General features: G+C 35.5%; 1 protein-coding gene across 2 annotated transcripts in view; it reads left to right on the forward strand.

The window, feature by feature from the left end:
* MRPS9 (mitochondrial ribosomal protein S9) overlaps positions 1-21,909 on the forward strand; it is a 34,277-nt gene extending 12,368 nt beyond the window's left edge. For both annotated transcript variants that reach the window (XM_061377621.1, XM_061377622.1), the window contains exons 3-11: positions 3,042-3,104; positions 3,195-3,225; positions 5,546-5,625; positions 11,846-11,928; positions 14,592-14,667; positions 17,336-17,504; positions 19,287-19,395; positions 20,217-20,386; positions 21,714-21,909. In XM_061377621.1, coding sequence (XP_061233605.1) covers positions 3,042-3,104; positions 3,195-3,225; positions 5,546-5,625; positions 11,846-11,928; positions 14,592-14,667; positions 17,336-17,504; positions 19,287-19,395; positions 20,217-20,386; positions 21,714-21,805 — 873 coding nt within the window. In that variant the 3' untranslated portion in view covers positions 21,806-21,909. The remainder of the gene's footprint in view (positions 1-3,041; positions 3,105-3,194; positions 3,226-5,545; positions 5,626-11,845; positions 11,929-14,591; positions 14,668-17,335; positions 17,505-19,286; positions 19,396-20,216; positions 20,387-21,713) is intronic.
* The last annotated feature ends 2,044 nt before the right edge of the window (positions 21,910-23,953 follow it).

A 23,953-nucleotide genomic window follows, 5' to 3' on the forward strand; every position in this document is an offset into this window, starting at 1 on the left:
TCATTACTATCTGCTATTTTTAAAGGTGTGACTGAATTTCCCGTCCCCTTTCCCCTCATATAGATTACTATTAGAGTTTAAAAACACACACTTTTAAATCCCAAAAAGAAATGGCTATTTTTTTTTAGTAACTCATAGCAGAAGCAGGCTGTGTCTTTTGCACCTTTTTCCAGTAGTTTGTGTAATGATTTTGGGAAACGCTATTTTAGCATTAGGTATCAGGATTTTTACTTGGGTTTCTGCTGAAAATAATTATGGATGCTTCTTTTTTTGAAGGCTGTGTTTTATTTCCAAAGACAATGGTAACAGTGTGATTTAACAAATGGAATTTTGAAATAGCAGTCCTGAACCTCTGGAGGCTAGAGCAGGGTGAATGAACTTTGCATAGCTGAAACATAGTTCTTGGTCATATTCAGCATGACGTTTCCTTTCTCATCGAGAGTTCAAATCAAATTAAGCACTAAAAGGAGGATATTGGCCATGACCCTTAATCTGAAAACCACTCCTTGAATGGAAGACTGCAGCTAAACCTAAAAGGCTTCTTGGGAGCTTTACTGCTACCATTTAAAACCTTGATTATAAAGTTTTAAGAGGGTCGTTCACCTGCTTCTTGTATGTTCAGGGAAATGCAGAATGTGCAGTAATTCTATAGGGAATTTTGACTTGAGACATGGAGATTCCTGAAAGGAAGCCTGTGTTCCAAATCTGAAGACATTGTCAAAAGATTTCAGGAAAATATTTCATGGTTATTTATGTGCTCCAGCTGCAGTTTGGAGAGACTAATTCTGATGCCATTCCTAAGATTGTTCCACCATCTTATTTTATTGCTGGTACACATGAGTGTTGAGAATTACAGTTTTTTCAAAAATGCTCCTTTTTTACAAACCAAACATTTGCATGGACAAAAATCAGCTTCTATACATGAAGCTTCTCAGAGGCTGACTGATAATGCTATGTATTTCCTGAAAGTACAGCCTGAGGACAGAGCTATTTAAAATTAAGGAGAAACTTCTGAACAAAGCTGTTCTGTTGTGTTCCAGCATAGTTCCTAATGGGAGGTAAAGGCAAATACACCATCCTTGATTACAGTTCCACAAAAAAGGAGAAGGCAGGAGGACTTTGCTCTCTTATTTCAGAATGACAAAAAAGTGAACTTACAAAGTGAACTATTCTTTTGCTAGTTGTGTGAAGAGGTGAAAGTAGATGGTAGGATTTCTTGATGCAGGGTTTGTTTATGCTTTGGTGTGAAAGACACCAGTGTACACTCAAGCAATATAAAATATACTTTCTAGTAGAAGGTCTCCAGTGGCAGCAACTCTATTCATTATAAATGTTAAATTGTTATATTTGGCATTTATTAAGGTGTCACAGTTACAGTAGCTGGTTTGACTGAGGTTCTGGAAATGCTTGTATAAAGACTATGTCTTAAGTACACACACAGTCAGTCTCAGTATCCTGTAATAAATTCTGTTAATATATTATATAAGGTGTTTGTTTAACATCATTTGGCTCACAGCTGACTTCTCTATTGTCATCATAATTAATCCCCATTTGTTCATAAATAGGTGTTCACCTACTGTGTGTATGCATAAAATGCCCATTGACTAACAAATGGGAATACAGTAGTCACTAAGAGAAACAAAATTACCATTTAATAAAATCAAGTTAAGCCTTTTGTTTGCTTCGGAATTCTCAAAATTTCTGCTCAGATTGCCAGTAGGGGATTAATGAAAGTAATAGGTTAGGTCTTTTTACACTCCATGCATATTAAATCAGTTGAAGCACTGACAAACCACTCCATGTCCATGGAAAAAAATATCAGCAAGCAACAGCCCTAAGGTAAACTAACCAACAAAGAGCCATTCTTTTTAAGATTTTAAACTCTGATTTTATTGCAATTCTACTTTTCTGTACTGTCTAATGGAAATATAAACAAGACTACTGCCAGAGGGTTTTATTCAGTTAGTCACTGTTACTGTACAAGCACAAGATTTCTATCTTAAGCACTACTGCTCACTGTCTGAAGTTGGCTACTCTTGCCAGACCCTTGCCTCTGGGGGTTTTTGATGGCTAGCTTTTTTTGTTCTGTTTTTAAAAACAAATGGAAATAAACAGCTCTCATAAATGCATACTTTTGCTTTCTTAAATCATGCTTTAGTTATGCTGCAGAGGGCAAGTTGATGTTGAACAAATGGATGTGGAATATTAGTATACCTGTTTTACTTGTTGGAGGCAAATACTACTAACTTTGTACATGACATGAATAGTGGTAGGTACTGGTTAAGTAAAAGCAAATGATATACTTTGTGAAAACAGTGGAAAACAATGAGTGTGTAATGAATGTCATATGTTTTTCTGAATTGTTTTAGCAAACACTTAGGTATTTAAGAAGAAAGATGTCCTGTAAGTCTGTCTTCTGTGCAGTGAAAGTTCAACAAAGATTGTAGTGATGCGTAGCAATTTCCAAATTCAGTGGTTAATAAAATGCTTTTTTAGGCTATGTAAAATGTCTTCTACTGCCACTGCAACCACTGCTTTTAGACTTCTAGAGAAAACTATGTAGAAACTGAAATTCTAAGTGTATAAAACTTTGCTTTGTCCATCTGCTTTAAGTAAAATTTACATGCTTGGTCTGTTAATGTATTTTCAGAAAGACAAATGTTGTGATCTCTTCTAGAAGTTGCAGCACGTGAAATTTTGGGGAAAATCACTGTGTATATAAAGGTGGTCTTTGCACTAGGGTAGTTTTGGTAAGTTATGATAAATGCATACCATAAAAACTAAACTGAAGGAGAAAATTCACTTATTCTGATACAGTAGAGTGCAGACTTCAGAATGAGGTTTAACTTTTCCTGAGGATTCCTATGGAAATGATGTGCTTTTCAGCACAGCACATGTATGTCATTCTTTCTTACTGGTTTTGTTGCCTACTCTACAAAAGTTATGCTGTTTTTTCCCTATGGGAAAGTACCTAAGAAGTATTTCCATGATGCTTTTTGTGGAAAAAACCCCACATATATGATCTCTCTTTTTGTTTTCAGAGAGCTATTGCCTATCTCTTTCCTTCTGGCTTATTTGAGAAGCGAGCTAGGCCCATGATGAAGGTAGGATTTTTCCAGTTACATTTCTAAATAACTGTAGTATGGTCTTAAGTAACTTTTCCCTTTTGCTGATGTTTGTTTGTTTGTTCACAGCATCCTACTGAAATTTTTCCAGAGCAGAGGAGTAAGTGTTCATAGTTTGTTTTTTTATTATTATTATTATTAGTATTATTTAGAATTTTTGCATGTGTATAATTTCCTGTTTTCACACATTTACTCTTTCTTCAATGTTCCTAATAACTGTTAAGACACAAGCAGCAAAAGCCTGATCTGATATTCTAGTTTTCAGGATAAAAAGTACTGCTAGGTTCTGGAATACCAGTGTTCTTTTCAGACATCTTGTTAACTGACTATAGATAAATGTTTTTTGTTGTTTAAAAATAAACAATAGGTAGGATGACGTGCAGAATTTCTTGAAGTCATGGGAAAACCTTTTGTTGAATTCAGTAGCTTTTTGTCAGAGCTGTCTATCACAGGCATAAAATATTCATTAATACTATTTTAAACCAAACTTTTCCTGTTAACTTCATTGCTCTAAAAGCTTAGAAATCACAGCTTTAAAATTGCCAATTGAGAGAATAGGAATTGAGTTTGCCTCGATTTTGACCTGAAAGTTTTAACTCTGCCCTTACGTCTGTACTGTCTTTGGTCTTGCTCCATACATGCCGTGTGAAGTCCCAGTTGTCAGTGATATATGTCAGTGTGTTGGTCAGTGAGAATTTTACTGAAACTGCCAAATTAGTTTGATGTAGAGCTGTGTCAAAACCTGTTGGCCACTTTTTACTCATGTTTAGTATGAACTAGTAGCATGGGTGTGAAATTCTGCATTCACTGAACTACATGAAATGTAGTTCATTTCATCAAATGAAACTCTATATTCACTGAATTCTACATTCACTACAAGTCCTAAATGGACACATCTGATTATCAGTGGATAATCTATAGTGGATATCTTAGCATTCTCTAACCTTTTCCTGTTTGTGGAATTGATACTTGGTATTTTTGAGGTTTTGTGTGTCTTTTAGAAAGCTGAATTATCTGAAATTTTTGAATTTCAGATTTCAAATGGTGTCATGCATTATTTTCAAATTTCGTAGTATTATGAAGTGAAAAGTAGGAAGCAAAAAGGTAGGAGGCAATTAGTCATTATGCAGTTTCAAAAATCTGAGGGCTGTTTTACAGCAGAACTAAACTACTATTCTCTATGTTACTGGGACTAAAGAATTCTTTGAAATACTAGCTGTGTCCTGAGGAGTGTAAGGACTAATTAGTATTAATGTGTGTATTTGTGTTTATATCTAAAAGTAACACTTGCAATTAAGTATTTATTTTAAGGCAGCTTTGTCTTGTTTATGCATTACATCTTTGATAACTTTAAAGCACAAAAATGTAAATTGATACTTCAGAATATTACCTGAACGGTAATTTCAATGAAATAGACTTTCATGGAAGTCTGTTTTGCTGCATATATGGAAATTCACATATTCCGCTACTAGTATGTGTGGATAAAAGCCTCTTGTAGTCTTTCTATTCTAGTAAGTTTGCATCTTTGCAGTCAGCTTCTACCATATTAGCACATTTTAATGCAATACATATCATGGTTCTTGGAGCCTTATCTTTTTCTATAGCTTATAGATACCTTATTTGAACTTCAGTGGATAAAGTGGTTTGGATTTTCTCTACATTTCAATTTGTAAAGAGCTCTCAGGTTATTTTTGTCACTTTAACAGGAAAATGTCTTTTTAATGTTATTTCTTTTTCCCTGTAAGTTGATTTTTTTTCCTGAAATAACTTTTTTTTTTTTAATAAAAAAAACCCTGGATGTGTTGAATTATATGCAACATATTTTTTTCATTCTGAATGAATTATACAGACTATAGGATTGGTCTTTGTGTTTACATATTCCAAGTGTATCAACATGAACAAGTCCTAAAATCATCCAGTTCTGATACAGTTGTGTTACCTGCAAAAGACAGTTTTATGAATACTTGGTTTAGTTTAGAAGTATTATACTAAAAAGAAACTTGCTCTGGGTTTAAAGCACCTTTTTTCTAGGGTTGTTAATCTTTCACTGTCATTATGTAGATTTCAGTCATCTCTTAATTTGTAATTCTTCCTATCCTAAAATGGATAATTCTATCTGTAATACCAGCTATACAGTCTTTGAAAGTTTATTTGGGATGTACATGAGGGATTCCCTTGTGTTAAATGATATTTAGAAACATTAAACATTTGGTTATAATTGCAGGTGGAGATAGGTTTTTAACAAGCTAGTCTAAATCATTAGATTTCCAGACAGGTTGAACACCCGTAAAATGTCTTTGTTCTCTGATATTTAAAAAGATAATAGGTATTATGGAAGAGGTTTATAACTGCAATTAAATACAGAAAATTTTATTTGGTAAGTGTATATTGCTTTCTTGTCTAATCTTGCTTTTCATTAGAAATCCAGTGGGGAGAAGATGGCCGACCATTTCACTTTCTCTTTTATACTGGCAAGCAGGCGTATTATTCATTAATGCATGTAAGTATGTTGTAATCTGTAATAAGTAATGTTAGATCCCAGTCAAATATGTGTTATTCTAGAGGTGCGTATCAGGTGCTCCTGAGTTTACTTATGTTTTCACAGTAGGCCTTAATATCATCACTTAAGCTAATAAATGCAGTGTATATTTTTATGTCACAATACCCAGTATTAGTGGTGTTTTTATATCACATTTAAGAGAGCAGACTACATAATAGTTCTCACTATTAATTTTTGGTTTATTTTACAGTTCTCGCTGTGGACTTGGTTTGAATAGTCCACATGCTTTCTTGTAGGCAGTATCTGGTTAGCAGTGGTGAATGCATATACAACAAAAATGCCTAGTTTTAGGAAAATTCAGTGTAGAATAGAAAATAGTTTTAGTTTGTGGGTTTGTTTTTGTGGGGTTTTTTATCCCCCGTGAAGGGCAAAGCTGTAGGAAATGCTGTTTGTGCTGACATTCAGTGTGAAGAAAATTTGCATTTAAACTGCTTAATTGATTTTTCTAAGACTCTTCCATTCATGCAAACTTCAGGCTTTTTCTGATTAGTATGGTTTCAGGAGTAAAGGATCTGCATCTGTTTACCTATATGAAAAAGGCTGTGACTAATAGAACATCACTAGACCCTGAGTCTTAATGTGGATGATGAAGACATTTCATATCTATGACCATCAATGATGCCAGCATTTTCTTTCTCTTTAGAGGAGTTTATAGAAAGATGTGCATGTTTCTTTCATGTATGTAGAGAAGACAAAAGAATTTATAATGTATGCAGAAAGATTTAATTGGACAATCATGTCAGATTTTGTTTCCTTATTAGATAGTCTTAGAAAGTTAGTTCTGTGGTGAGTCAGTTAGCAGAAAAATAAGCTTCGTGTTCTCAAATTCAGTGCACAGCTTTACTGAGTGTAGTGGTTTTACTGGAATTATCTGATATTTATTTGCATTCTGCCTACCCAGAGGACAAAATCCACCCTTGTCAGGTACATTTATTTCTTTGGGAGAATAAAACCCACCCCCCAGTCCCTCAACCTCCCCCCCCCCCTTTTTTTTTTTGTTTTGTTTTGTTTTGTTTTTGTTGACCTTGGGCAAATGAGCTTCTTGCCCTGGCAGAAATGAAATGAATGATAAATGTAGAGTGTGTCTTTGCTGAGTAATGGAGCTGCAGCATAGGCTTTCCACAGAGGTTTTCTTCTGCACAGCCTGAGGCAGCCCGAGGACCCCTGCTGTTCATTTAAATAGGTATGTCAAATCTGCCTCGAAACGCCGCTGGTTTGATCTGTGGTAATATTTGTGAAGGTTCCATATGGACTTGAGCCCCCTGCAGTGCTAAGAAATAATGTACAACGCTTCATGGTGCAGACGCAAATTTTCTCTGAAAAGGGATGCAATGCTGCGTTTTAGCTGTCGGAGAGGATGATGGAGCTGACGCGCTAGGCCTGTCAACTTGTTACACGGATGGGTTGCACGCAGCAAGGCTGTGGAAAATCTGTGCCTTTTAACTTTTCTACTTAATCACGGTTGTAGCATTGCCTTTAGACTGTATGCTACATTAATTCTCTTCCTGCCTTCTGCCTTTCATCCCAAGTTTCACGGAAAAAAAGTAAAGCATGCAGGTCTTGTAGAGGAGCCTTATCAAACAGCTGTCATCTGACAAGCCATTTGCATTTGTTTTGGCTGAAACAGAGCAACCCAAGGGCAAGATGTTTTGTTGCATTCCATCATAATGAAGAAATTACAAATTTTACAAGGAGCACGAGTTTATTTTTAGCTCTTCCTAGCAGTTAGAAAGGGTATGCAAGCTTGCCTTGGAAATCTCTAACAGAATAGTGTGCATCTTGTTCATAACAGTATGGCAGCCACCTTCAAACAAATGGGTTTGACAAATGCATTTTTCATTAGTATAGGATACTTGAGTGTTCTACTGTTTCTGTATTTTTTCATTAAATAGGCTTTTATAAATCTAAATCCGTTAAGTGAGGTCTAACAGGGTTTTTTTTAGTCAGCCAACTGAAAGCTGAAATCTGCATGAAATTCCCAACATTGTTTTAACCTCTTATTAGACTAATGTGTATTTAACAAAATGTATTTTTAAGTCTCAAAGCTAATTAATTTGGCTGGGGAAAGAAGGGGATGTATGTTAATACAGTCTAGTGTAAGTAATCAATCCCATTTGAGGATGTCTTTTAAATTGCTGTATTAAGCCTAATAAATCGGATAAACATAATATTTAGCTTAAACTTGTATGCCATTAATTACTGCATAGACTCATGTGGAACATGAATTTTATGAATTGCTAGTAATATAACTGATCACAGCATTATTTGTTTAATTAATGCTAATAAATAATATTATACACTTCCTAAAAATAAACTGTGTATATTTGCATGTATTATATCCGCCGATATATGTGTTGTTACGCCTTGACTATTAAGTGAATTTTCATAAAGGATATTTGCTTTATACTCGATTGTTGTCTTTGTTCTGCCTGTTGAATAAAGTTTAGCTGCAGGGAAAAGGACAATTTATTTTTTTTGATACACAAAATAATGTTTATTGCATGAAACACCATTTCACAAATGTCTGATATTGTATTTGATCATCACTTAAGAGTTTTCCAGAATAATACATTTCTAATGTGCAGAACAAGACAAAACGGTTTCTTAATATATATGATTTTGTCTAACAAAGTAGTAATTTTATGTGTTTCTTGTACCTTTTTGGAAATATCAAAGGTTCATCAGAGGCAAATGCTCTAACAGCAGAGCATTTAAAGTCTTAAAAAACAAACCCAACAAGCAACCCCACAAAAAAACCCCACCAAAACTACCCCCGCCCAAGTATATGCTGAAGTTAAAACCACATAAGAAAAGAAAAAGGCAAATTGATGTAAAATATAATCTGCAGCATATTTTAAGCAAAATGTTAAGATATTTTTTATAATAAAAATCTATCCTCCTAAGGTTTCATTTGCTAATTTCATCACTATTCTTTTTATGCACAGTAAAACAAGATTTTATTTTGAGAAAGCATCCTTCTAGGTATGTGAAATTTGATCTCTATTATAAATGGAAGCATTTCAGTATATGGACATCTTGTAAAATCAGCTATTTTGATTGTGTAATAGCTGAGTTTACAAGGCACACAGATGTGTACATTCATGAATTGGACTATTGAATTCTGAAGTGATTAGTAAAATCTTCACCTGTCAGCTTTGAAAAAGCAAGTGTGTCTTCAGAAGCTTTCTTTAACCATTGGGGAGTGAAGATTTGTCAGATAAATTATTAGGCATTACATGTGATTCCTGATTTTGCAAAGGCTCATGCACCATACTTCACACGTGAGTGGTCCTTTTAGTCTGTTGACTTCATCTTTATACAGAGATTAAATACATGCATTAATTTTTTTTTAATACTTCAGACCAAAATTCTATTTCATAAGAGATGCAAGTCCACTATCAGTGCCAGAAATATGCAGGAAATTATATTTAGTAGTTTTCTTACACTTGGAAGTATTTTAAAATATTACTTTTTAATGTCATTTGACTTAATTTCCTGCATAAAAGGTTTTCTGTAGGAATAGACATAATTACTGTATTTTAACAAGGACAGTTGAAAGAGATCATTGTAATTCTTAGAAGTACACTTCCTTGGAACTTAAATGACTGTGGAGTGTTGGTATTCTTTGGGAATACCAAGGAAGGATCTTCAGGAAAATCTTGTTCCAGCTGTTGTAAAGCTTGCTTTTTCATTTTAACAACAAATTTCTGAGACTTAAAAACTAGTGGATGGCAACCTATATCTCATTTTATTTGCCTGTGTTTATTGGTAGTTTCTGTGTATGATGACAAAATCCTTACCTGAAAATCCTTCAGTTGCTGTTCAGAAGCAATTCTGACTGTAATCAGTCTGTCCCAGTCTTAACAGTTGTGATTCCTTCCCTCTGTCCTTTTTTAAAGGACAGCTGTGGTTTTTTTGAGCTCCTGGTTCATGTATTTTTCTGCTGACCGTTCCAGTACATAAATGTATATGCTGGAGTGTAGTGAAGGTGGTGGCTATCTGAGGGGGCAGACTGCAGACTGCTTTTGCCAGTTAGGAAGGTGACACTCTGTGCCTTGCAAAGGCAAGAGGTAAGCTGGGCAACTAGCACCAAAGTGAAAAACTTCCTTATACATAAGACCTAGTAACCCAGTACCTCTTTTGATCATCTAACAGCAGAATGTTGTCTTCATGCCTGGTTTGACTGCTCCAAAATGCAGAAACTCACGGAGCTTGGAGGAATCTTTAAGCCTGTTCCAAGCAGCTGATGGACAGCCACAGCACTCTTTCCCCTTCCCTCCCTCTACAGTCCCAGACAGAACCTTACATACTGATTCTTTCTTATGTCTAACTACAGATGCCTAAAAATTGCCTAGTGTCAGGCACATCTCATACCCTCTAACCCAAATCATGTTTGTGCTTTTAATGTATAGGCAGTAATTTTTTCAGCTTAATAGCTCTGAATGGAGACGTTAAGATTATTAGTGATGTGACATGCATCTTGCCCACAGTGATGCTGCAGTATCTTGTTATCTTAGAGATCTACAGATTATTTATGAGTTTTGGAAGTATTTGAAAACACGATTTCTTGTACTCTTTTATGTTTCCTGTGTTTGAAGATGAATTTTTTTTTTAAGTTGAAAAATTCACAGTTTCTATCTGATACAGTTATCTCTATAAAAAATAAAAGATTTCTGAAAGGCATGCTACTGTGATGAGACGCTGTCTCAAAAGTAGACAGTTTTGTGCTTCATGATTTTATACTGTAGTTATTCCAAAAGTGCTTTTGTTCCACTGTGCTGTTAAAAATGTCACCAATGGCCAGCATCAAAGACTTCAGTGAGTTGTCCTTATTTAAATGCTTTTGAGTGCCGCTCAGATACCAATCTGTTCTCAGTTCATACACTTACAGTACAAATATTTTAAGTCTATGTGAGGGTGTATTATATTAGTGGATAAATCAGCTTGAACAGTAGGTGTTTATAACTAAGCAAGCAGGTTTTGTCTTGGCATTTTCTTTTTAAATGCAACCTGATGCAGGAATTTCATTGCATCCTTTTGCACATCCCAGTATTATGTTAAGAACTAATGTTTCAGTGATTAACTTCTGAGCTAATGTTTCTTCTCTTACTGCTTTTTGTAAGTAATGCAAAGGAAAAAAAAAACCCTAACAGTTGTTTCCTGTGCTTTCTAATTCTTGCACCATAGTTTCTGTGTAGTATTTGCTTATTAATCATTATATTAATAAAGTATATGATAGTGATAATTTTCACTTGTTAATGGAAGTAATCTATTTGAAAAATAAATACTTCGTTGTAGTACAGCAATCCTATTTTGTTTCAATATCACTTAAAATTATTTCTCCAAATACTCCTATTAAACTTGTGATTTGAATCAGTGTTGTAGTTCAGAGTATTAGATGTTGTGTTTCAGAACCTGATAGTCTCTGAAAGTTTCTTAACTGGGAAAAACACCTGAAAATACTTAATTAAAAATGTGTTTCTTCTGTGATATTTTCAGTGTGAATTTCTGGAGTATTTTTTTCCTTTTGTTTTTCTGAAGTGGTAAATGGCTGTCACAGCATTGTTTGAAAATAATAGCATAGATAAGAATTTTGAGGGGAAAAAATAATCAAAATTCAGATTAAACATTTGAAAGAACAGAAATTCTGATTATGGTAAATATACAACCATGTATGTCCCTATAGACATGCCTGGGGAAGAGAGAGTTTTGACTGGTACTGACCACCGATAAAGCTCACACTCCAGAAGTACAAAACTCTTAACTAAATTAAACCTTGTCAGTATTTTAGGGAAGTCAAACTAAACTGTAGCTGCACTGATGAAAGTATTGTGCAGTATATCCAATATATGAATCTAGTCTGTATACAGTTGAGAATTTTTTTTTTTAAAAAAGCATATGATCATTTGTTGAAAAATATCAGAATTAAAAATTAATCATTTTTGACCTGCTTATGAAAATATTATATGCACTGTCTAAGTTTTTACTGATTTAGATTTAACTTGCTGTATTCTCTTTTTGTCAAGAGCTCTGCTTGTTTTCTGACCCCTGCATTTTTAAGTGTTTGGAGAGTAAAACCACATAAGCATGTGTTTTAAATAACAACATTTAATGTTAAATGGAAAAATGCATTTAAGTACTTTTTCCATATGCATTTTAGGACACATATGAAAAATTGCTGAACGTTCAGAAGTATGAAGATGAACTGACAGCTCAAGACTTTCCTCCTCAGAAGGAAAAAAAGTAAGTTTTCAGTTAGACTGAATATTGATTAAAATGCTTCAGTACGTTGTTTTGGCACTTCTTGTGGGTCGCCATGCTACCTGCCTTTTTATTCCACAAGAACATTTTCAGACTTTTTCACTATTCCTTGTCTAATATTTGCATGGTAATTTCAGGTTGAAAAGCCTTACCTGTAGTATGTATGTTTGCAGTGCTTGCTTTTCACTGTTTGAATAGGCACACCCCTCAACCCCCGCCTCCGTTTCTCCTGCTCTTTAATATCTTCCTGCTCTTTTCAATATTCTCTCCTATATAAAAGTTTGATTTGAAAATCAGCATATCCAGAATTCTGGGGTTTTTTTTGTAGATGAAGTTTTCTAATTATTTCTTTATTAAACATTTTTGAAAAAGGAGATAATTTCTTTGTAATAAAATAAAGCCTTTAAAAATACATAAGTTGTTTATCTGTTGGAAAAATCCTAAGGCCTATGGCTCTTTCATCAATAACAGCTCTTGAATGTTTTTACTTACCAATATTTAACTTGAAGAGTATAAAAATTCTTAATGTTGCTATTTTTTCTTCTAATGGCTTTGAATAGGTAAATCATCAAAAGCTATAGTAATTTTAGGAAAGTTTATTTGGTTGGGGTTGTTTAAATACCACCATTGTTAGTAATTGAATTTAGTTTATCTTCTTTTTCCTCTTTAACTTCTGTGGTATGCACAGGGAGGTCTTTTCAGCTAGTTAGCCAATGGGCAGAAAAAATACATGTCAACCAGAAGCTATGGGAGATGCTGCAGTTGTTTGTTTCTTAGTGCATACAGTCAGCATTGTCTTTGAACTGGGCATATGCTTTAAGAACTGTCTGCTTCTCTTAGGCTATATTCTTCATTTTCTATTTTGAGGGGGTTTTGCAAGGATTTTATGGTATATTAGAGTGTTAAAATAAGGAAGTTTTTAAAAGAAATGGATACAGTGAGAAAGTTTTAATTTTGGCATTTATTGCTTTTCTGTATAGTTAGTTTTTCACTGTACAAGTTGTTTTTATCTTTGTTCTTGCTGTGTGATTTCTAGCCAGATTTATGTGCTGTTCCAGTTCCACATCATGTTGGTTTATTATTTGTTAATTTCAGACATTTGTTATTTGTGTTAGAAAAGATTAATTTGCTGAGATTATTTCAGTTTATTAAGTAACAGAAGTTCATGTTTCGTCATGATACAAATAGTGTCCTATGACCCACATAATGTTTTATCATAGATTCATGTTAGCTTCCGAGCAGACAGGGAAATGAATTTAGTTTCTTGGTGTATGCTGCTGAAAAATAACCTGACTCCTTACGGAGCTCGGCCAGTGGATTTACTGATGTGAAAAATGACCTAAAGCCAGTCAGAGATGAAAGGTCTTTTCCCTGTTAGGTTTGTAAAAGCTCAGAGAATTTAAAGGATTTTTGAGACCTATTTTGCACACTGGATATGGTACTTCCTCTGAGATTAGTTTGGGTAATTCATCTCTAAAGTATAGGTGAAGGCTTGGTGGGAAGGGCTATTTTGTTTTTCTTTTTCCCCAGAAAATGATCTATTGTGGATCCATTCTGCAATACTAACTGTAGGGTTAGGACCTGATCTTGAAGTACTTTAAATTTACAGCTTTTCACATGTGAAAAATTTCACTGACTTCACTGGAAGTAGTGATATGTAAATGTAAGTATATACTTGACTCTCTCAGGATTGGAAGCATTTTAAAATTATTGTTAAACCTGGCATCATTTCTAAATAAACAATTCTTGTACCCTGACTCAGAAAAGCATTAAAATATATACTTAAGAAGAAGTACTACTTTAAATCAACCTTCAGAAGGAGTGCTTTCTGAATCACAGCTTCCTTAATGCTGCTGAAAACATTCATTAAGATTGTTTCTAAAAAACCTGAAGAGGAAAGAAGCTATTTGCAACTTTGCCTTAAATTTAGCTGATAATCTTGGCATATATATTTATGGTGGCATTCTGTTTAGGTGGTCAGTTTGTATCACAGGTGTTTCATAAAGATTTATTTCAAGCTTTGTTTTTTCTTTGTGTTAGCACTCCCATATGAGGCTATATTCTTAGAAATTTCTGCTTTTGCTATCATCAGTGCAATTTCTGAGCAGGTCAAGATTACACAGTAGACAGCATACAGTGTGTCACTGCTGCAGTAGTACTTTGACTATGCTTAGTGCTAGTGGAGTTTTTTGTATTGATCAGAAGAGTAAAGACCAGAGGCAATATTCTGTTAATTTAGAATATGATTTTTAACATTCTGCCTTTGATTTTGTTCTTGGCTGTTTATAAGCCAAAGTTTTCCTAGCAGCAGCCCTTTAAAACTAAGCCCTAAGTTATGGGGAAGATAGTTCACTATTACAGTATTACTCTAGCTCAGTCTTGGACTTCGATAATATGAATAATGCATAACTGATGCTCTTAATTTTCATGTGGTTAATTCAATATGTGAAGTTACTTCCTTGTCAAAAGACAGATCTTTTAAAATCAATGTAGGCTTTCTTATGTTTACTATAGGAATGTGATCAGTATTCATTTATACTGGAAAATGTATTTCTGAAGGAAGACTGACTTATATGTGGTCCTTTGTGATGTAACTCTAATTGCATGGTTAATTAAAGGGAGAATATATGTGATATTTTAAACAGAAACCTGGCTGGCAGCAGATGGCTGACTAAGATTGAATTGGAAGAAATGTTGTTAGAAAAACTGTCAGATAATGATGTAAGTAATTAATCTTTCTAATCTTAAGGAGGCTTGCGTCTTAAAAATACGAACTCTGAGTGCATTTTTGGATGCTGAAAAAGTACTGTGCAGAACAGAAGCAGGTGCTCTTCAAAAGAATACTCCTCTTTCTCATAAAGTCTGTATATGCTCACAGCACTGTCACATTCAAGAAAAGTGAGCTGTGTTGCTTTTTTATCTAGCACAGTACAAAACTGTTAAGGATTTTCCATTGTTAACTAACATAGTTCAGATTTTCTCCTGGTAACATTGTGAGGCCTAGGGCACTTTTCCCTGTAATCTAATTACGTAGTCGGGAGTGTGGTAACACTTTATAATAGATATAAATAATCATTTGTTCTAGTTACAGATGAAAGACAGAGCTAAAACCTCTGTTGCTTATTGTAGAGGAGGGGTAAATGTTCAAGATGGGAGACATGGTGGTTTTCTCTAATGGTAAACCTGCACAGAAATGAGGGGTCCTTTTTCTTACTGCTTGGCTACAGAATCAAATACCAAAAACAAGATACAGAGTTATACAGATCAATGGTATGATACAGTAGTCTGGTTATATTCTCCTTGATATGAATATATGGTGGGAGAGAGGAGGGTTTTGCAGTTTTCCAGGATCTGCAAACTCTGTCACTGTCTAGATTTGTAGTCCTTCTTTACATGTATCTCTGGGAATAAGACTGTATACATCCTGATAGTTGTACATTTTTTCTCAGAGCTTTTTCCTACAGTCCCCTAAATACCATTAAATTTGTTAACAGCAGGTTCAGTTTATGGGGCGAGCTTCAGTTTTCTTTTGGAATTTTAAGCTTGAATATGATAGTACCGGTGAATATAACACTATCTGTCTGAACATCTCAAGTATTTTCTCACCTAGAGAAACAGTGTTCTTCAATATCTTCTGTCCTGTGGACAGCATCATTGCAAAAATAGCATAATAGCAGCAAACATGCCGTTTGCTCACTTGTCATCCAGAGCAGTAACATGCGATGGCTTCCTTGTCTAGGGGCAATGTGAAAAGGTCTCGAGCAGATTGTATTCCATAAGCATTAATTAGAAATCATTGTTGTAAATACTCCATCCTGGGATAGCCAGGAGACTTCCTCTGTCTTGTAACTGCTTCTTCTGTGAGCCATTTCAGTGTTTTCAGAGGCTCCTCCATTTGGAATAGCTGTTTTTCCTCTTAGAGTGCCAGGAACCGATCTAGTTGTACAACCAGTTTAGAGTTCTTCACTGCTTGGGTTTTGTATATTTTACAGCTGTAAAAGCAGACTGCACTAAACTTAAAAAAATAATAATACAGAAAACCCCCAACAAACAAAAAAACCCAACAACCCCCCCCAAACCAAACAAACAAAAACCAAACAGAAACCTCCCAAAACAAACCCAAAGCTTTTTAACTGATCTCTCACATGTAAGACCACAAAGCCTCAGCCTATAGAAAAAAGCATGTACTTGAAATGTCTCCATATGAGCTACTGATCTTACCTGCTCAAATTCTTGTATTTTGCCATTGCAACAAAATTTTCTGTGGTGTTTGCATGATTAAACAAAATCGGAGCTGTTTATATTTTTTTCCCTTTGCACTCTGCAAGTGAACTGTTGGAAGCTTTCTGCATCTGTAGCCTCTACAATTTTTAAATGCTTGTATTTTTGTATTTCTGTTCTTCAAAGGATTTACCACGTCTGTGTCATATCATTAGAACAACTTTCTAAGTGATGTCAGAGTTTAGGGACTATTGCTCAGTTACGAGAAAAGTATTAATTTTGTGCAGAAGGCTCTGGTAATGGAGAGAAGAAAAAACACTTGTAATAGCAGCTTGTAAGTAAAGGTTATTTCAAAAATAAGGTTATGATATCTGTATGAGAAATCCATTTTAGATCATAGCATACCTTTATATCCAGTGAGCAGCTGTCCAGTGCTCCTGCGGTAACACTTCGTAACAGGACATCCCAGCTTTTAGCACAAATGGGTTAACACAGTGGTGTTTACTCTTTAATCACATGTTGAAGAACTTTGGCGGGGGTGTAAGGGGGAAGGAGAACCACACAGTAGCAAAGGATAATTTATTTCAAGAGGTTGCCCTTTAAGTCAAGTATCTCTTGAATTTTTAAATAGCTTGATTGTTCGGTTTTAAAGGAAATCATAAACATTAAAGTAACTCAGCTTGAACAGCCAAAGATAGATAGATAGGTATTTCCTGTATATATTATGAAATATAATCATTTAAGAGGTTCAGTTTAGTGCAATAAAATTATTTCCAAGTCAATGAACATGCTAACTTTACTGAAAACGAGGTGAAAATCTTTTCCTTTTGCCATTTTAATGAAACAGTAATAAAAGAATGAAGACCCCCTCAATGTTTTCTCTTCAAAAGTGACATGAACTTCATTCTAATACAATAATCCTGTATCACAAAGGGGTTGGTTATGCTTTGAGTTAAAGTTTCATTGTTGCCTGAAGAAAGAAATAGGTATCTTTAGTCACACAGAAAATGATGCATGCTGTTCTTAAATCAGCATGTAGGTGCAAAAGTGTCATCTTGTCAGAAATCATCAATAAAAGTGAAGTAGGAAAGATCAATTATATAAAAATAGAAAGTTTTAGCAAATGCAATTACACTCGCATCCTTTAATGAAGTCTTGTTGTCCTCAGTATTCAAGGTTTATTCAGCTCTTGCAAAAATTGATGACGTTGCCATGTGGTGACATCGAAGAGAAGTATATACAGAAGTTTACCAAAGAAGTTCCTGTGCAGTTACAAAAGGTAGCTATTGAGCCCTTGAAGTATGATGAGCAAGGAGTGGCCTTCAGCACTGGTGAAGGTAATAATTTCAAGTTGGTTGGTAATGATGCAGAATTTCTTTCCCCTTCACACTGCTTTCTTTATAATATGTACAATGCTGCTGAAGGTGTCACTACTTCATTTTATATGCTTCTGTGTATATTGCTGTATGATCGTTTATTATGATATGGCATACTAAGGTATGACATGGTCTGGCAACAAAGTGGGAATTTTTAGCACAGAGTCTATCAACTGTTAGTTTTATCTGTATTTCTGTACAGTAGTGCCTCAGTAGAGAGGACCCTGTTGTGCTGCACATTGTAGGATACAAAAGGACTTCAATTTCTGGCAAGAGTACACTTGAATGTAAAGGGCAAAGGACTGGGAAAGTACAAGCATATGGAGAATTCAATGGCTGTAACAGTGTTGTTATACTGTTACTGTATATTACATGGATGTAACACTGGTATAGAAGTGGCATGCTTAGGCCACTAAGTAACCTGTATCATGACTTTTGTATGCAGTCCAGCAAAGGAGAACTTTGAAGAAGATGCCAGGGAGGAATCTGGATATTTACAAACAGCTTACGAAGATGCAAAAAAGGAATTCCTAAATTTTTTTAACAAGTGGATGGCCAGAGCTAGCTATGGGATGGAGACAAGAATTAGTCATTGTCATCACCAAGACAGAGGTGATGTTAGAGAAAAGCTGTGAAGATTTCTATCCTCTAGACACAGGTTGATTATGTTTTTAGTGGAGGGAAGAATGATATATGGTATGAGTGATTGCCTAGAAAAAGTAATATAGCGACAACATGTGTAGGAAAGTCTGACTTGATGAACAAAGCATGTGTGTGCGCACACGTTTTATGCTGTATGTTCAAGAGGAGCCTTAGGGGTGATGTGTATTCTTAAGCAGCACACAGCAGGTGAGAATAAGAAAAAAGGTTGCAGAGAATTTGAGGGCAAAATGGCTAGAGAGCTCTGTTCTAGCTGTTGGCTTCAAGATGATGTGACAACAAGGAGAGGCTAGAATGCAAATCTGGGGTTTAATCCACACTGGTTTTCAACAGTCTCTTCAGAACAGTAGTTATTGAAGCTTGATAAACATACAGCTCATCTTACTTAAGAAAAGCTGTAAGAATTTAAGTTCAAGAACAGTCTTGTGTCCCATCACCCTCCTAAATTGAGAAAAATGTCTGATTTTTTTCATAATTATCAGAATGATTCCTTCCTTTGTGCTTCAGAAAACTGGTCTTAGGCTGTGGCACAGAAAGTTTATTCTGATTTAACTTGAAGCTAATGCACCTAGAGACCTAACTGTAAGTAGTTTCTGAGGAAGCTATGCCAACTGATGCATAGGCATTGTTTATACGACTATAATTAAAATGTTAACTGCTCCCATGTGAATATCCTTAAACTTCTGTACCTTTCTATGATTTTATAAAGTATTTTAATATTACTAGAAAATGTACATACAGTAAACATGGGAGTTCAACAAGCTGTTTATTTTCATATACGTGACATCACCAGGTCAAGAAAATATCCTGACCTACTGAAGTTATGGGAGGTAGAGTGCTACTTTTACCTCCTCCCAACACACACTCCCCACCTCTTTTATAGACATGAGTACAAATATTGAAAGCTAGTTGTGTATCACTTGTATTTATTTCCTGCACTTAATTTTTGTTATGTTACCTCAGCATCCAAAAAGAAACAGCTGGTACAGTATGAAAGTGTTGAGATTTGCTTAACTTTCTGGGCACTTGAAGTTCTGTGAAATATTGAAGCCTCATAACAGATTTGGTTTAATTCCTTTTAAGGTTCAAGAAAAACTGCAAGAGCTACTGCAGTAGTGTATGACAATGGGAGTGGAAAAGTTACAGTGAATGGGATAGACATTTTACATTACTTCCCAGTGCTGCAGGACAGGTGAGAGCACTATGGAATGCTGTATTCTTACTGTACGTAAGTGACTCCAGCGAAAGTCATGCCATGCAATTATATATTTGGTGCTGTGTTCCACCACAGAGGTGATGCTTTCCTCTTGTTTTTGTCTTGCTTTTCCTCCTAGTTTTCAGGAGTCAGTAGTATGAGAACTGGTAGGTAAGCCTTGCTCTGTGTTTCTTGTCTCTCCCTTTCTGAAGGGATGCAAAACCCAAGAGCACGGGTATTTGCGTACCTCAAATTTTGTTCCCCACTTGCAGTTTATTTTAAAAATAAGTAAATAATACACAATGTCTTTTAAGTGTTTCCTGAGAGATCTGCAGATTGTACATGGCATACAGTAACATAGTGGAAGCAAGCAAGGTGAGACACTTCATGTAAAGCTTCAGATTTTGGAGGATGAGCACAGTCTAATATAGAGAAGACTTCTCATAAGGCTGACATGAGGTTTCTATCCCTCATGTGATTTTTATTTTCTGCTGTGGTTTCTGAGCTCAGGAATAAAGTGAGAGATTGCTCAGTTTTAATATCCAGAGTTGAAGGATCTTGGCATTTATAGATACTTTTGTTTCACTAATTAGTTGTAAAATTAACTTAAAATACTTAAAATACTGAACTGTTGTCAGTTTCTAGCTGCTGATTTCCCACTGATTTAGTTGATACCAGTAGGAAATTAGAGATACAAATGTCTTTCTGGATCTCTGCTTGAAAGTTAACTATGTTTTCATATATATTATGATAAGAAATATACATAGCATGAAACTTTATATACATGTATATATTTTATTATTGTTATTTATTTTTAGAGAACAGTTGTTGTTCCCGTTCCAGTTTCTTGACAGAGTTGGAAAACACGATATGGTTTGCACAGTTTCTGGTGGAGGAAGATCAACACAGGCTGGAGCAATACGTTTAGCCTCTGCAAAAGCCTTAAGGAGCTTTGTGACAGAAAAGGAGGTGGAATTAATGAGGCAAGGTAGGACTGAAATTACCTCAGTATTTCTTAATGTGCTCTGGTAATTAATGTAATTAATTCTAGGATCATTTAGGATCAGATAGTGCAGATTTGAGTAAATAATCCCAGTGAAACCTTGTATATTTTATGAAGGGATCTTCATTTACTTCTAAATTGTTTTTGCTTGTTTCATAGCATCCTTTGTGTACATTTTGGGTGACTTTTTGAGCGTTCTTTCCATCTGCTCATGACCTCTGTTATGTCTGTTAACCATCTTCTATTGCGAAAAATAGAATTACAACTCATGAATGTGTACTCGCTATAACAAATCTTGATCAGGCATTATTGAGCTGTAAGGTATTAAGATTGTATTTTGTTTTACTTGATTAGTTGCATCTTACTGATGTTTAAAAAGTTTTATCCTAGAGGGTTAGCTTTGAAGGGATAGTAATGCGCATAAACTTACTACACGCAACTAACCAGACTGAAAGAGCTTCTTTCCTCTATTGCTTTATTTAGAGCTTACAAGCTACCTGGGATAAGATAGAAATTATTTGAGTAACTGCAGTATTTGATGCTTCTCAGTGATTAGATTCTGTACTGTTTCAGCAAATAAAAAATAATCATAATTCAGCTTTTAACTATGTTCTTTCTGGGCTGGTTGGGAGACATACCAGTGTGCATTACTGGCACAACAACTATGATTTTTTTTCACTTTATTGCCATCCATGGAAGTAAAGCTATCTTCATGCTAGTATCTTTGCAACAAGACCTACTGGCAAGTATGACTTGCTGTAAACTGACTCCTGTAAACTGACACTGTATTGAGTTGGGTGTCTGTAACGACATCAGCATAATTCTGAACATGTTTTGGACACTGCTAAATATACTTTGGAAACACTAAGTGCACTTTAAAGCAGTGGTCTCCAAAGTGGGGTGTGTGCATCCTGGTGTTGTGCAAGATGCACCATGGGAATACAGGAAGAAAATACTAGAATTTTGGTAGTCTGTATAATTTATAAATTAATAAATACTTGTATGTTAGGGGTGCATGCTGAGAAAGTTTGGACACCACTGATGTAAAGGCTTAAGCAGTATAGATATAAAAGAGTGTGGGATTGTACTGGTTTCTAAAGTAAAATGTAAAGAAATTTCAGTTACTGAAGAAAAGTTGAAAAGTTACAGGATCTGGTGACATTTATTTCCCTGTGTTTTATATTGAATCTTTATCCTTCTAGATGTTCCAATTCATATGCGAAGTTATCGGCTGCCTTGGATCCCCCACATGTAGTATATCTAATATTAACTAGTAACAGTAAACAAATGGGTGCTTTTCTGTCTTTTGTAGCTGGACTACTAACATATGACCCACGTGTGAAGGAACGAAAAAAGCCTGGTCAGGAGGGAGCCAGACGGAAATTCACCTGGAAAAAGCGATAAGTCTGAGTACAACAGAGTGCTACCAGAATTCCAGAACATGTTGATTTATGATTTAAAACTGTTGTATAAATATATTTAGTAATAAAGATTTTTTTCCGTTATAATGACCACCTTCTCTTTGTTTCAAAAACAATAAGCAACTTTCTTTAAGTTTACTTAGAATTGCAGAAAACAGTGGTTTGTTTTGCCAAAATGCTACATCTAAAATAATAGCGTGAGTCCCAGCTTTGCATCTTAGCTCCACTGAAGTCAGTAATGATTTATGAAACTGGTGGTAGATTGTAACTTCTAAAAATCAGTCTATTTGTTTAATGACTTCACTATTGGAATTCTGGAATGAGGCAGCTCGTAACCAGGTATTTGGACAGCGTTGACGTGCCTCCCTTTCTGCCTCATATGTATCTGAGGATTAGTGACAACTTCCCACCTAAGCTGTGGTGGAGTCAAGAAACTAGCGAGAATGGTACTGACAATTGAGGGGATGTTGAGAAAGGAACAGTCACGGAGCATAACCTTTGCCTGTGGAATCAGTTGTCTTCAGGATGCCTCCCCAGGTTAAGTAGAGAGTGATTCAGAGCAATACCTAAATTTAGGTGCTCTGAATCACCCTCTGGAGGAGTCAGTTTTTCTCTTCTTTCCCCAAATGCAGAAAGAGCTTGAGGGGATTAGACTGAAGTTAATCTTTCAGAATACTCTTCCCCACCCCTTAAATCTCAAGGGGCTTGAACAAGGAGGCATGTTCCGAATATGGCTAATGCACAAAGATAGCATCGGATTCTTTGCCAAAAGCAGTCATAACTTTTCTTTTTTTAAATCAGAAGCAGGAGGTGATGACAGTGCTGCCCACCTAGTATCTATAATTGTATCCTTCCAAAATAGAATAGTGGTTAACAGCATTCACCCAGAAGTGCAAGGTTTTGGTTTATTGCCAACCCTGGGACCGAGGTCAGATATATAGAGCTTCCAAGGAAGAGCATAGCCCATAGGAACTCAACTACAGCAAAAAAGAGTATAAGGTTCATTACACCAAAAGAAAGCAGAGTAAAACTTTTCAACAGCAATTTTTAACAACAGAGCACCTTCCAACTTTGTTTTAATTTAGATGACTTCAGTACTTGGAATTCTTCCTTCCCAGGCAGATTTTCTAATCACTAAAGTGTCTGCCCCACTTCTTATTTGCTGTAGGTTATACCAAAGCTGTTACACCTCAGAGGTAACAAAAATTGCTGACAGGGCAATGCAAGTCATAAACAGCTACGAGTGATCAGTATGTCATTATTTTCCCGAGCACTATTCAAGAAGGGGGCAGCAAGTAAATGGATCTCTTGAACTGAGTAAACCAGGGAGGTTCATAAACTGGGTATGCATCCTTGACTGATATATTTGATTCCTTACTCCCCCAAAACACTCTGCTTTTTAACTCTTGTTTCATGAGAATACTCAGTAAACTAAGGTAGTTTGTCTTATTCAAAATGTGTCTGCAGCTACCTGAAAGGAGGTTGTAGCAAGGTGAGTGTTGGTCTCTTTTCTTCCCAAGAAACAAGCAATAGATTGAGAGGAAATGGCTTCAAGTTGTGCCAGGGAAAGTTTAGACTGGATATTAGGAAAAATTTTCCTTCACTGGAAGGGTAGTCAAGCAGTGGAACAGGCTGCCCAAGGAAGTGGTGGTCACCATCCCATGAGGTATTTAAAAGACATGTAGATGTGGTGCTTAGGGACATGGTTTAGTCGTGGGACTTGGCAGTGCTAGGTTAATGGTTGGACTCAGTGATCTTGAAGGTCTTTTCCAACCTAAATCTATGATGCTGTGACGTAAGTTGAATTCAACAGCTGAGGCAATTCATCTCACTTTGAAAAACAAACAAGTTACGTGAGACATGTTTTACACCAAGGCAAATACAAGGTGGCTTAATTAGCATTTCTGCTAATCCAGCTCTTTGTCTGTGTGTAGCAAAATGACTCTAGATCATGTTTCAGTAAAAGCTGTGGCTTGTTATAAAATCACTCAGTAAATGTCTATGTTGGGACAGGTACCTGAGGATTCTTTTGACATGCTTACGTAACAGAACATACAGACTTAAATGAAGGTGCTAGCTGAAGAAGACGGAGAGTGAAATCTAATAGTAGAGTTTTTATCTTAAGACAAAT

The sequence above is a fragment of the Neopsephotus bourkii genome, unplaced genomic scaffold (genome assembly GCF_033783945.1).
Source record: "Neopsephotus bourkii isolate Nb327-2 ecotype Australia unplaced genomic scaffold, CSIRO-AGI_Nbou_v1 NB_1760, whole genome shotgun sequence".
NCBI classification, from domain to species: Eukaryota; Metazoa; Chordata; class Aves; order Psittaciformes; family Psittacidae; genus Neopsephotus; species Neopsephotus bourkii.